This window comes from Moschus berezovskii, chromosome 9 (genome assembly GCF_049115385.1).
Source record: "Moschus berezovskii isolate FMDL1 chromosome 9, NW_MosBer_1.0, whole genome shotgun sequence".
In the NCBI taxonomy this organism is placed as follows: Eukaryota; Metazoa; Chordata; class Mammalia; order Artiodactyla; family Moschidae; genus Moschus; species Moschus berezovskii.
The window spans coordinates 83,684,428-83,699,457 of record NC_142468.1 but is presented as its reverse complement, the minus strand read 5'-3'; the positions used below and the strand labels follow the sequence as shown (position 1 = coordinate 83,699,457).

The following is a 15,030-nucleotide window of genomic DNA, read 5'->3' as shown; positions in this document are numbered from 1 at the left end:
CTCCTGGTGTTTGAGAGCACTATGCTCCCCAGCAAGAATAAACAGAACTACACAAAAAAGATCTTCACAACCCAGATAATCACTATGGTGTGATCACTCACCTAGAGCCAGACATCCTGGAATGCAAAGTCAAGTGGGCCTTAGGAAACATCACTACGAACAAAGCTAGTGGAGATGATGGAATTCCAGTTGAGCTATTTCAAATCCTAAAATATACCAGCAAATCTGGAAAACTCAGCAGTGGCCACAGGACTAGAAAAGGTCAGTTTTCATTCCAATCCCAAAGAAAGGCAATGCCAAAGAATGCTCAAACTACCGCACAATAGCACTCATCTCACATGCTAGCAAAGGAATGCTCAAAATTCTCCAAGCCAGGCTTCAACAGTACGTGAACTGTGAACTTCCAGATGTTCAAGCTGGATTTAGAAAAGAGGAACCAGAGATCAAATTGCCAACATCCGTTGTATCATCAAAAAAGTAAGAGAGTTCCAGAAAAACATCTACGGCCTCATTAACGATGCCAAAGCCTTTGACTGTGTGGATCACAATAAATTGTGGAAAATTCTGAAAGAGATGGGAATAACAGACCACCTGAACTGCCTCCTGAGAAATATGTATGCAGGTCAAGAAGTAACAGTTAGAATTGGACATGGAACAACTGACTGGCTCCTAATTGGGAAAGGAGTATGTCAAGGCTGTACATTGTCACCCTGCTTATTTAACTCATATGCAGTGTACATCATGAGAAATGCTGGACTGGATGAAGCACAAGCTGGTATCAAGATTGCTGGGAGAAATATCAATAACCTAAAATATGCAGATGATACCACCCTTATGGCAAAAAGTGAAGAAGATCTAAAGAGCCTCTTGATGAAAGTGAAAGAGGAGAGTGAAAAAGTTGGATTAAAACTCCACATTCAGAAAACTAAGATCGTGGCATCTGATCCCATCACTTCATGGCAAACAGATGGAGAAACAGTGGAAACAGTGACAGACTTAATTTTGGGGGGCTCCAAAATCACTGCAGATGGTGACTGCAGCCATGAAATTAAAAGACGCCCTGCTCCTTGGAAAAAAAGCTATGACCAACCTAGACAGCATATTAAAAAGCAGAGACATTACTTTGCCAACAAAGGTCTGTCTAGTCAAAGCTATGGTTTTCCCAGTAGTCATGTATGGATGTGAGAGTTGGACTCTAAAGAAAGCTGAGCGCCAAAGAATTGATGCTTTTGAACTGTGGCATTGGTGAATACTCTTGAGAGTCCCTTGGATTGCAAGGAGATCCAACCAGTCCATCCTAAAGGAAACCAATCCTGAATATTCATTGGAAGGAATGATGCTAAAGATGAAACTCCAATACTTTGGCCACCTGATATGAAGAACTGACTCATTGGAAAAGACCCTGATGCTGGGAAAGAGTGAAGGCAGAAGAAGGGAGTGACAGAGGATGAGATGGTTGGATGGCATCACTGACTCAATGGACATGAGTTTGGGTAAACTCCGGGAGTTGGTGATGGACAGGTAGGCCTGGCGTGCTGCAGTCCATGGGGTCGCAAAGAGTTGGACACGACTGAGCGACTGAACTGACTGATGCTCCCCATATTCTAATGGCCAAGGTTTGCAGGAATGAGAATGTGGGCTGCACTGAAACTGGGCTGGGGGTGGGCGTTATGGGGGAGGCAATGTTGAGACCCCCTCTGCTTTGACAAGGCCAGCTTAGGAAGAGCTGGTGTAAAGCTGGGATCCCGGAAGCCTCCTTCCGCTATACATGTCTGACCCCTGGACTGTGCTTTGCAGATCCCTGAAGTCCCACAGGCATGGAGAGGGCCCTGCCCCAGGGGACTGGCAGATGGTCCCTGACCTCAGAAAGTAGGAGGTCCAAGAAAGAAAATCACCTTTTAGAAATGAGGTAGGCAAATTTTTTCTGTAAAGGGCCAGAGAGCACTTATTTTAGGATTTGCTGGCCACATGGTCTCCACTGTACCTGCTCAACCCTGCTGTTGTAGAAGAAAAGCAGCCACAGGTGCTATGTAACCAAGAGTGAGGCTGTGAGTCAATAAAACTTTATTTACAAAGCAGGCCACGTTTGGCCCGTAGATTGTAGCCCTCTGTCCTAGAGGACACCTAAAAAATCCTAGCCAGCCTCATTCGGTCCTGTGTTTTGTGCTTCTCCAGCACCCGGTTCACACCTCTCCACGCTCTGCTCTAGAAACGTGTCCTATTTATCTGTCTGTGGACCCCATGGCTTCTGGGGCAGAGACTGTGTCCCTGGAACCAGACAGAACAGCTGTTTAATATTAATGCTTTATCTGGGGAGAAAGTGTGACAGTTCTGCAGGGGGAGCTGGTGTTGACAGCAGACAAACCTCTCGGGGCATTTCCAGCCCTTTGGCAAAAATTTACAGGAACAAGGGAATCTTTTCAGGAGATGCTTATTAGGTGGGCTGTGCTTCTAGGAAAGATCCAGGGAAAAAAATATCTTTGCTGATTTCAAGCATCACCGAGCAGACAGCAGCCTGGCTTCCAATTTCATCCTTTGTTAAAATGCAGACCCACGGGTGGATTCTGACGTCAGGGCTAAACCCCAGAAAGCCGCGCTACTGGAGCTGCCTGTAGACGGGCTGCTCCCACCCCCCAGGGAGCCTTCCTGTCACAGACCCATCACTATTCACTGCGGCCTCCTTTGATGAGGAGGAAAAACACCATGGCTGGCCAGAGATATAAAAATCCTTTGTTATGGGAAAGTCTAAAGTGTCTCTCCAGGCCAGTGTAGCTCCACTGGGTGACGTCAATGGCTCAGGACATCTGAGTCCCGCGTTTTCACCCTTCTCAGAACAGCAGCTAATTTATGGCAGTAAAGACATTTCTATTCCAAGCCTCAGAAAAGAGGAGGTGGCCCCTCTTCTTCTGCATCCCTAAGTCCTGTGCAAACGGCTCATCTCCACCCCAGGAGGCAGGAAGAGCTTACAGGTGGCAAGAAGCCAGGACCAGGACATTCAAGTCCACCCCAGCTCACCGACAGCCTGGGAACCCACTACGTGCCAGGCGGCACAGGCACACAAAGACGAGCACAGCCCAGGACCCTGCCGGAGGGAAGAGGAGGGAGGCACACGGGCAGCATCGTAAGGTGGGCGTGATACACGCAAAGAAGGCACTTCAGGGGCTTGAGGACGGAGCTGGAACTTGCTGTTTCTGGGCCGGGACCATGGATGGCTGGCAGAACTGGGGACGTGGAGCTGCAGGGAGAAGGACAACAGGAAACAGGGTCCCGTTCCCTAAAGGGACAGTGAAAGGAGAAGGAGCAAGGCCCGGCTAGTGGCGGAGGCTGCGCTTGGTCCTGGACGTGGGCTGACTTGACTCACTTCTGAAAAGGCGCGAACGAGCCCCCGTGGGCCTGTGTGCTGCACTGTGGTTGCACAGCCCGTACGCTGGCTTGCACTGCCTGGGTTCACCAGTGTGTCTCTAAAAAGCCCCAGGATGGCCTATGGTTCTCCCTGCACCCATTTCACCTCTCATGCAGACCTCATCCTTCCGCCTGCGTTGTCTAAACCTGGCGGCTGAATTATTTTTTTTAACCTATGAAAGACAGTTCCCCTCCTTCCTCAGAGGTCTCCAAGGGCTTGCTTCTCTGCACGGACTTATGGTATTAACGCTTAACTGACTGGAGACGTAGTAACGCCACAGGTCTCAGTTTCTACAGAAATCTCTGCGCCAGAAATGTGCTCAGTGAAAGCGGCTTGATTCCAGACAAAACCGTGCTGATGGAGGCATCTTTATCTACATGGTTGCTTTTGTTATTCTGGAATGCTTTTCTAATACTCTTAAGAAAGAAGAACAAAGCTGGAGGCATCACACTTTGTTCTTCCAAACTATGCTGCAAAGTCATAGTAGTCAAGACGGGACGGTACTGGCATAAAAACAGACACAGGGATCAATGGACCCATTGATGTAGATCAACAGAGAGTCCAGATATAACCCACATACATATATGATCAATCATTTATGACAAAGAAGCCAAGAATATACAAAGAGGAAAGAATAGTCTCTTTAGTAAATGATGCTGGAAATTAAATACCCACATGGGAAAGAATGAAACTGAACTACTATCTTACACCATACACAAAAATCTACTCAAAACTGATTACAGTTCTGAACATAAGACCTGAAATCATGAAACTCCTAGAATAAACCATAGGAGATAAGCTCCGTGACATTGGTCTTGGCGTGATTTTTTGACAGCAAAAGCAAGGGCAAACAAAGACCCCTAAAATAAATAATTGGGACTACACAAAGTCATCAACAAAATGAAAAGATATCATACCAAATGGGAGAAAATATTTGTAAATCACATAGCTGATAAGGGAGTTAGCATCTAAAAAATAAAAAGAAAGCATACAACTCAACAGCAAGAGCAAACAAACAATCCAATTAAAAAAATGTGTGGAGGATTCAAACAGACATTTTTCTAAAGAAGATTTCCAGGTACACAAATAGGTTTTCAACGTCACTAATTATCAGGGAAATACAAATCAAAACCATAATGAGATATAAACTCACACTCATTAAAATGGCTACTACCAAAAAGTAAATAAAAAACAAATAACAGGAGTTGTCCAGGATGTCGAGGACAAGGAATCCCTGCGCACTGCTGGTGGGAATGTAAACTGGTGCAGCCACTATGGGTAGCAGCAGAGAAGTTCTTAAAAAAATTAAAAATGGGACTACCATATGATCCAGAAATTCCACTCTTGGGTCTTTATCCAAAGGAAATAAAATCACTAGCTCTAAAAGGTATATTGGCCACCTCATGCGACGAGTTGACTCATTGGAAAAGACTCTGATGCTGGGAAGGATTGGGGGTGGGAGGAGAAGGGGACGACAGAGAATGAGGTGGATGGATGGCATCACCGACTCGATGGACATGAGTTTGAGTGAAGTCCGGGAGTTGGTGATGGACAGGGAGGCCTGGTGTGCTGTGATTCATGGGGTCGCAGAGAGTCGGACATGACTGAATGACTGAACTGAACTGAAAAGGTATATACAGCCCATGTTTACTGCAGCGTTATTTACAACAGCTAAAACATGGAAACAACCCAAGCATCCATGGATGGCTGAATGGATAAAGAAAACGTGGTTTCTACACATACAATGAAATATTATTTAACCACCAGAAAGAAGGAAATCTTGCCCTTTGAAACAACATGGACAGACCTTGAGGGCACCATGGTAAGTGAAGTAAGTCAGGTGGAGAAAGACAGATACAATATGTTATCATTTATACGTGGAGTCTAAAACAAAAACTCATACGGATAACAGTTTGGCAGTTGCCAGAGGTGGGGGTGGGGTGGGTGAAAGGGATGCAGGGGCTCAAAAAGCACAAGCTTCCGGTTATAACAAGTAGGTCCTGAGGATGTCGAGTATAATGTGGACTACGGTTAGTAATGCCACGTTGCATATCTGAAATTTGCTAAGAGTTGGTATTCAATGTTCTCATTAAAAGAAAAAACTGTAACTATGTATGGTTATAGATCTTAACTAGACTTACTGCGGTGATCACTTCACAATGTATACAAATACTGAATCTTTAGTTTCTAAAGAAGCACGTGCGTGGACACCTTCCAAAGGTTTACATACCAGCGGGAAGCTCACTGTACTCAGCCTGTGTCCTTGGAAGCCACCTTCTCACTGGGAAGAGCCCAGGAATCTTTAGTCTGCCATTCTCTACTTTACCTCCTTGCCTGGCCAGGCTTCCTCCTGACCCCAATCATCTCCCAAGTCTCCGACATGTTACCCAAAAAGGGATTATGCCCTGAAGCCCTTCATATCCTTGACAGACACTGTCCCTTCGGTTAAAATCTTCATCTAAGTCAAAGGCCATGTTTGAAAGGTTTTAAAAGATAGATCACACACACACAAACACACCCAATGGAATACTATTCAGCCATAAAAAATGAAATCTTGCCATTTGCAACAACATGGATGGACTTGGAGGGTATTATGTGAAATAAGGCAGAGAAAGACTATGATATCACTTATATGTGGAATATAAAAAATAAAATAAATGAACAAAAAGAAAGACTAGTATAGAGAACTAGTGGCTACCAGTTGGAAGAAGGAAGGGAGGAGAGGAAAACTGGGTGGGGAATTAAGAGGCATAAACTACTATGTATCAAATAAACAAGCCACATGGACATATAGCACAGCACAGGGATTATAGGCAATATTTCATAATAACTATAAATGGACTGTAACCTTTAAACAATTGTGAATCACTATGTTGTACTGAAATTTACCCAATATTTCATATTGAGTATATCTAAATAAATAATTTTTATTAAAAAATAGACCATTGGTAATTCTGTTTGTTGAATAGCTTTTAATCTACAAACTTTAAAGCATAAAGTGAAAATACACACAATCCAATACTAAAGTATAAATCAAAAATAAAAAAACGCCAACACCATTGCTGCTCTCTATGATAAAACTACCTAAATAAAGTTCCTAAATACAGCAACTTATTAAAATTCTGTTACTTCAGAAAACACTCAAATATATTGCTCTGCACGCTGCTGCAGCTGCTAAGTCCTGTCCGACTCTGTGTGACCCCATAGACGGCAGCCTATCAGGCTCCCCCATCCCTGGGATTCTCCAGGCAAGAACACTGGAGTGCGTTGCCATTTCCTTCTCCAGTGCATGAAAGTGAAAAGTGAAAGTGAAGTCGCTCAGTCGTGTCTGACTTTTCGCGACCCCATGGACTACAGCCTACCAGGCTCCTCTGTCCATGGGATTTTCCAGGCAAGAGTACTGGAGTGGAGTGCCATTGCCTTCTCCGATTGTTCTGCATGATATAATAGTTAAAGAAAATCGCAGGACTAATTGGAAACGATTTCTGTTTTTGACATGAATTTACAGGGGTGAAATGCTCAAATAAATATATACTTTTCATGTAAGAAATTAAGGCAGAAAATTAGAACAGCTTTTATTTGGAAGAAAAAACATTTTATGATCTCATTAAATATATTGGTCCTGCGCTGTTCAGTCACAAGCTAAATCATAACCTATGTAGCATTACTAATAAAGTGCATAGGCTTGCTGGAGAATCTTTTCTTTTACTCTGTCTAAGGGCCTAATTTTGCCCTAAAGCCTCTAAATTGGCAACTACCGTAGATACAGACAAACCCAGAGCAGTGGTGAGAGGGTACCAAACACATGGTCATGCCGACAAAGCAGATGAAGCAGACTGCATGCCTTACCTGCTTGTTTTTGTCAGCGGTACAACACAGTTTCTTGAGGGAGACGAAATGCCTGATTTTCCTAATAACATAAATGATCCGTTATTAGTGAGTCAGATATGGGACAATTCAACAAGGCAGCAAACAAAAACATCAACAAAATCTTCTTTAAGTAAAACTCCAGGACCCATTCTGGGGCAGGTTTTATTTTATTTTATTTTTTGGGGGGGGGCAGGTTTTAAATTCCAATGAAACACAATCTATAAAAGATACCTCTTTTCTTTTTTTTTTACACACAGTCTACACCTGCCTTCAAAAACTGGGCTTTCCTTTTAATCATAGCTGGCTCAGAAACACTCTCTTAATGGATACTTCATTCTAACTGACTCCTGAGGGCTGGCTCCCAGACAGCCTTGGTGACAGGATGAAATGCTACTCCAAACAAAATGGGTTTTAACTCTGCAGACATGACCACTTTTAAAGCTTATACAGAAGGTCAAGACTCATTTGGATGCTGACCAAAGTCCATGGTTGCTCTCTTTATATTTAATATTCCATATTCTTTCACAGCCTGGTCACTGTACATGATGGCATTTTTTAGGGCGGAGAAAAGTCCTCTCATTTTAAGGTCATGGACAGAATCCCAAGACAGCCTGTGGTCTTGGCCATCACCGCAAGGAGATGGAAAAGACAACAAGTGCCTTAGTCCTGCACAGAGATCAGCTCCAGGCAGACTCTTCTCGAGTGCAGCTAGAACCTCACAAGGCCATGTTAGGTCCCACAGTAATGAGCCTCGTCTCTGTGTCTCTGCCTCTGTCTCTCTTTGGTTCAGGTTTCTCTGAAGGACTCTGAACAGAGAACCGAATATGCTGGTTATTCTGTACTGAGCTTCACTAAATAGGAAGAGGTAAAATATCCCTACCCTAAATAAGACTTTCTTCTGACAGTTCACTGGGGGAAAAATACTGGGGGGAAAAATAACACTGCCTCTGGACAATAAAACTTCTTGCTCTTACCCATAAAATCAGAAAGATCAGAAGAATTCATCCTGACAGAAATCACCAAACAGTAACATGGTCTCCTCTGCTTTGTAAGCTAATAATTCTGGTCACACACCACACACAAGTGCATCTTTGGTTGAAAACATAGTTCCCGCATGAAGTCGGAAACAAGGACGTGACGGCCGGCGTGGCCCTGAGTTCTGACTGCTGCTGGAAACGGCCCTGCAGAGGCCTGTGTGCTCAGTGGGGGTGGGGGGGCCCTTGGGGGCCTTTCTCTGCAAGCTCATGACCCCCGGTCAGGGCGTGCCAGTGCCCACACCACCTGCAGTGAAGCAGAGTGGCAGGAAACACGGGACAGTGGTCTCTGACCTGAGCAGGGGACAGTTTCAAAACTAACCAGTAAGTGAAATTGGAGGGGAAACACCCTACAGACATTTTGCTGGCTACAGAATGTCTTCCAACCTTCCCCAGTGGCTCAGACAGTAAAGAATCTGCCCGCTGGAACCTGGGTTCGATCCATGGATCAGGAGGATCCCCTGAAGGAGGAAATGGCAACCCACTCCAGTATTCTTGTCTAGAGAGTTCCTTGGACAGAGGAGCCTGCTGGGCTACAGTCCACGTGGTCACAAAGAGCCGGACACGACTGAGCGGCTGACACACACAGTCAGTCGCAGGCAGGGCTGTCCTTTCTGGTTCTTCACACCGTAACTGCTCTGTTTGCAAAATGTCACCCAACGGCGTGTATACCTTGTAAACCTACAGTAAGAGGCTGGTTGGTTGACTCTAGGCTCCTTTACAAAGGCTCCTCGGTGGGGTGCGGTTAGGGGTCCTGTTTGGCTCTGTAAACCTTCTCACAAAACAACTGGGAGAAGGAAAAGGAATTGCACATTTTCTTTGTTTCTCTGCAAATGAATAGGCTCCTCTGGTAAGCTGAGGTTACCTGGAATCAGAGGCCTCAGCTTCTGGTCAGACACCTTTCTGTCCTAAGCATGACCCTCGTGCTCTCTCCCCTCGGGAATGAACCCCAAGGCCTGGAGAGGATCATCACAGAGCCGGTACCCCAAGGAGAGGAGCTCGGCTCCCAGGCGGGGCTGAGACAGGGAGCCCCGAAGTTCTGTGGTTGCAGCGATGACAAGGGAAGGTCTAGAAATTGGCCCCTTGGGGCGTGGGGACAACCACAGACAACCAGGTGGAGGTGGACAGCTGGGCTGAGGCTTCATAAGGCCCACGGGCAGGAGAAGAGGGCTGATTTGTTCAGTGGCCGCATGGAGGCGGCCGCGGCAGGCATTGTGACACGCCCAGTCCTGTTGTACTGGTGCGTTTAACCCACGTGCCCTTCCCATATACACACCCAACGCCCACAGGGGCCCCGCAAATAGCAGAGGTCAAGAGTCGGCGCTCACCCTCCTTGGCCGATCACTGGCGTGATCTTCACGTGCTGCTGGATGCTGTCGCCGGATTTCCGTCTGGCATAGTAGACTCCCTGCCACTCCTACACGGACAGAGAGAGCTCTCAAGATCTTCCGTCCAGGCACTCGGCGGCTCCTACAGAGGGTCTCATCACGCTCAGCGGTGAAATTCCCGCACGCTGTTCCTACACCCCACAGAGCACTGCTCTCTAGCTGCGCCCACCGTGGCGCTGAGGACACAGGCTCAGACTCAGGGGCACAAGGCCCACTAGGAACGAGCCCTCCCACAGCCAGGCTGCCCCTGCCAGGCTCCGGGCTCTCAGCCTCATGGGTGTGGTGGCACCAGGTCAAGGAATTCTATAAGCTCTCTCTCGAGGTCTTTATGACAACCGGCGAGCCTGGTGTTCATCACCCTTCAGTTGTAGATCTGCCACTGAGGCTCAGCGACGCGAACTAATTTGCCCACATGAGGAAGCAGAAAATGTGGTTCTAAATCTAGCTCAGCTCCCCTTCTACTATCCTCTGGGGCCTCCAGTCAAGCTTTCTCTGGGCTTAGCCTGGCTCCTGGTAGGTTCCATGGATGAGGCAAAGGGGAGTGTGAGCTTCCTCCCGCATCCAGACCCTGGGGAACTGGGCAGGACGAAGAGCCTGGCGGCCTCCAGGGGGAGACTGTGGCACCTCCACTGCTTTGGGAGGAAGTGGCTGAGTCAGGACGTGAGATGCTCTGCCGCCTCTTCTCACCCAAATACTCACACGGGAGGGCCAACTGGAATGCAGGCTGGGGCCGCCAGGTGTGTGGCAGCACTCTGCCAGCAAACTATTTTGGAGGACTTGTCTTGCTTCCGTTTTGGTCTCACTCCCCTAATATTCTTCTATTAATTCTGGCCATCATATATAATCCAAACTTATTGTATTCCCATAAAATGGTCCCCCAATGAATAAATGCAAAGCTACCGAACTCCTTCACAGCAAAGAAAGCATCTGAATGCTTCCAAGAAAATGCCCAGGCTCTTCAGATTCTACATCACGTGATGAGTAAAGAGAATAGAAAAAAAAACTGTTTGAAAAGTGGGCCTATGAAGCATGTAAATACTGATACTCAATCCTAGTCCTTCAAACTCTGGATAAACTAAACCCTGGGAGGAACTCTGCTTGGAGATAGGTATGAATTTCCAGCCATCACAGGTGAGATATAATCACATGAAGGAAGAAATATTCCTTGTACAAAATCTTCAGATTCTACATCATCGTGATAAGCACCAGATTTGCCTGCTCTCCAAAATTAGCTCAGATTTGCACTCATCTTACAGACATAAGAGATTCTTCACTTAACTGTAACATTATTAAAGAAGCCCATGTGAAAGAGACGACATACTAGTTGGGCGGGGTCTGTGGAGGGGCTTGGTTTCACCCACCTTGCCCTTCTTGATGCAGGTGTTGATGGTGTCGAGAAGGTCCGCCCGATTTTTGTCGCTTTTGGGCAGCTCGGCGAGTTCTTTCCCCAGCAGTTCACCTTTGTGGTAGCCCATCATCCTTTCGAAGGCTGGGTTGACATACTGTGAATGGGAAGTGGGTATGGGTCAGGAGACGATGCTGTGTGCCTGCAGAACACTTGTCAGGGCACAGAAAACGTGCCCTGGGCCAGCGTTCTCTGATATGGGTCGGGATGAGCTTCCCAACCCAAGTGGGTGGGCTCCCTCCTGACCAGTAATGCGCTCATTCTGCCATCCCAGCACCCCGGGCCCTCTGGAAACTGGAAGAAATTCTTCAGCAGTAAAAACAGCAAGAAACCTTTATCTACTAGTGCCAGCTTCCAATGGGCCTTATTCATCACCCACTGCCCACGAAATAAGGAAAAAGGCAGAAAAAAAAGGAACATGAAAATTAACTAGAGGGATGTCCCTGTTGACCCAGTAGTTAAGACTTCACCTTCCAACACAGGGGATGTGGATTCGACCCCACATGCCTCACAGCCAAAAAGCCAAAACATAAAACAGAAGCAATATCGTGACAAATCCAATAAAGACTTGAAAATGGTCCATGTCAGAAAAAAGTCTGAAAAAATAATTAACTAGAACTCCACTCAACAGGTCGTGGCTTCTCTTAGTCACCTTTCTACAAGGAAGCAATTTGATCTCTCGTGTCTAGATAATATTAATAGGTAATTGCCACTGTCTATTAACCAATGCTATGCCTTGGGGCCACTTCTGGTCTAACTGAAGCATAAATTCAGTTAAAAACCTTGGGCAGGAGGCAGTCCTTTCGCGGCTGGGCACAGTGCAGGCCTGCCGCATCGTCCCCACCGAGCACAGGCTGGGATGGGCAGGCTCAAAAGTTTCTTTCCAAAATTCTGTCCAGGGCCCTGGAATTTAGAGCTATCACCTCGGCTGACTCCCAGCTCCTATCCACAGCCTCCCATTTCTTCTCAAGAACAGAATCACCAGATGAGCAGCTGAGTGGAGGGGACAAGCAACAAGACCGTGGGGAGAAGGTGAGCGCACTGCATCTTGGTCACGGATTTCTTTGGGCATAACTGACATCCACCTGCTGCTTCAGAAACGGTCTTGCACATGGAATCACTTTTGCTCTCCACGGGGATGACAGCAGTGGGGAACACAGTGATGCAGGGACACGTGGGGAGCTGCTCCCTGGGGAAGCCGGCTTCTACTAGCACAGTCTGCCCTGGGAGGAGGAGGGGCTGGGCGGTGGCTCTCGGGCCTTCCAGGGGTCCCTGAAGAGGAAGGGGCAGTGACACTGTCTTCACTGACCTTCTGTCACTTTCCTGTGGTGGTCGCCGCCCTGCCTGGGCAGGCAGTAGGACCCCTGCTCATCAGGTCGGGCTCACAGTCCCCCGGCCCGGCCCTGCCTGCAGCTAGGTGGCCTGGGCTAGTCTCCCAACCTGCGGGACTCTGCCCACCTGCTGTCTGCCTAGAGGCCCCTCCCCACCTCCTGGTCATGTCAACTCCGATTTCCACCCGCCCCCAGCAAGCTGTCCTGAAGTCCCCATCCAGTTGGAGCCTGGGCCTCTCCAACGACTCCCACTCTCTCCTTTGCAGACTTCTGACGGCTTATTACACTGAATCTAAATTCTTTTCTTTCTCTCTCCCCGACTAGACATGAAAATCCTCAAGGGCAAAGGTTACTTCAGATTTGTCTTTGGATGTTCAGGACTGTTCATTCAATAGCTGAGGAATGGATAATACTTGAGAATGTATTGTTCTCCTTATTTATTGGCCAAATGCTCATATTTCCCTATGTGTTTACTCTGCTTTTGCTACTAGGCTGTAAAGACAGGTAGAGGTCATAGGCCTTCATTCGCGCCAGGCGACCTCACAATGCACCAGGTACTCCAGGACATGGACTGTGGAGCCAAGGCACTCGAGTTCACATCCTGGCTCTGCCCATCACCAGCACCACGGGCAGTTCACTGATCTTCTCTGGACCTCAGTTTCTTATCTGTAAAACGGCTCGGACAGTAGTACCTGGTGCATAGAATTGTTTTAAGAAACAAACGAGCATGTGCAAAATGCTAAGTACCGCGTCTGGCACATGGTAAGCACCACTTAAGTGTTTTGAAGCAAACAGTTTCAGTGGATGGAAAGGGAGAGAGATAATATTTATGAATGTGAAGTGCTACTGCCACCTGCACTAAAAGACAAATGCCCTGTGAAGCGGAAATCCCCCGAGAAGGACTCTGGTACTGAATAAGAACATATATGATGTAACTTACCCTTGATGACACCTTTAAAGATCTATGGCACAAAGGCCTTTTAAATTTCCCCCTTATATATAATATCCTCTCTTCAACTTCCTCCTTGTTCTTGAGTTTTATATTTAGGATGCTGGTAGGCTTGTAAAGGGGCCTGAGATAGTACCCCAAGGGAAACTCTGCAATCAGTACAGTTTCCCTTTTAATACAGGATTCCCCTAACCAGGCACCCACCGTCCCCAGTCCCTGCTCCTTCCTTTTTCAGGTAAAGGCTGGCGGTGATTCATAGATTGTGACACCATCGGCCCATCACCTCTCCCAGAGATGCAGGTTTCCTGACCATCAGGAGCTAACTGGAGAAGGAAGGACTCGTCTGTCTGTGAAAGGACTTCTGCAAGATTACAGCTGGTAGAGAGCAGACAGCCCCTTCTCCTCTCACTAAAACCACCCCCTGGCTTCCCTGTAAAAGCTGGAGGTGTGAGTTCACTCCTTTTCCCTGGATGGCTCCTTGGTATGCAAGTATATATGAAGAAACTTCTGCTTTTCTCTTGCAAAGAAAGAAAAAGAGACAGGTGCAAAACAAATGTGTTTCATGAACAGAACTGCCTGTTCGAGTGCAGGTGGAAGTGCATCTGTGCCCGGTCTAGAACAGAAACATGTCTGATTTCTCTGTAGTTCAGGGCAGATCCGCGGGCAGGTGGGCCGGTGACAGGGCAGCATCACGAGGAAGCCTTTAGACCCATGTCATGGGACAGCCAGGAAAACAAATTCCAAAACCACAGCCAAACAGGGAACCAGGTGGGAAGGCTCCAGAGTCAGAAAGACATAGGTGGATGTTTTGGTTCCAGTATTTATTACTGGGGTTTTCCTTGGAGAAATTCCTTGGCCTTCCTGGGCCTTGGTTTCCCCATCTGTATTATTGTATGTCTTTTTCATGGGGCTCCTGAAGGGAAATGAAATAACCTCACGAGCGTGTGGATGACAGGCCCACACACAGTGGGTTACTGCTGTCAGTGGCCCCATGTGAGAGCGGGGTGTCGGTGTGGGCAGTGGGCTGTTCACAGGAAAGCACGTGAGGGGCCATCGTGTGCGCTGTGCTGGACACAGTCTTTTATCTCTGCCAAGGGCAGCGAGTGCTCTCACACCCAGTGCCACGGTGCAAACCAAGGCCAGGCAGGCCAGTGCCCAGCAGTGCAAAGTCTACATTTCAGAATATTTTCTAAGTGTAAATGTCTTGTGGTGTTAGTTGCTCTATCGTGTCTGACTCTTTGTGATCCCATGGATTTACTATAGCGTGCCAGACTCCTCTGTCCATGGGATTTCCTACCTTCCAAAAATAATAAGACAGCTTTCTTCCCACAAAGGTTTGTCTGCCAAACACATTTCCTTAGGAAGATGACTTTAATATTATCTAAGCATACATGCCAAGTCACTTCAGTCATGTCTGACTCTTTGGGACCCTATGGACTGTAGCCCACCAGGCTCCTCTGTCCATGGAATGCTCCAGGTGAGAATACTGGAGTGGGTTGCCATGCTCTTCCTCAGGGAATCTTCCCAGCCCAGGGATTGAACCCCAGCATCCTGCATTGCAGGCGGATTCTTTACCACTAGTGCCACCTGGGAAGCCCTATGTTATATAAGAGTGCTTTATAACTGGAATACCAACTGTAGGCAAATCAA

The 15,030-nt window shown here is 47.1% G+C and overlaps 1 protein-coding gene across 18 annotated transcripts in view; it reads right to left on the bottom strand.

Moving 5' to 3' along the window:
- Nucleotides 1-15,030, bottom strand: part of PDE8B (phosphodiesterase 8B) — a 352,403-nt gene that overhangs the window by 79,158 nt on the left and 258,215 nt on the right. For all 18 annotated transcript variants that reach the window (XM_055436840.2, XM_088839884.1, XM_088839887.1 and 15 more), the window contains 3 exons: nucleotides 11,057-11,197; nucleotides 9,636-9,724; nucleotides 7,253-7,313 (listed from right to left, as the gene is read on the bottom strand). In XM_055436840.2, coding sequence (XP_055292815.2) covers nucleotides 7,253-7,313; nucleotides 9,636-9,724; nucleotides 11,057-11,197 — 291 coding nt within the window. The remainder of the gene's footprint in view (nucleotides 1-7,252; nucleotides 7,314-9,635; nucleotides 9,725-11,056; nucleotides 11,198-15,030) is intronic.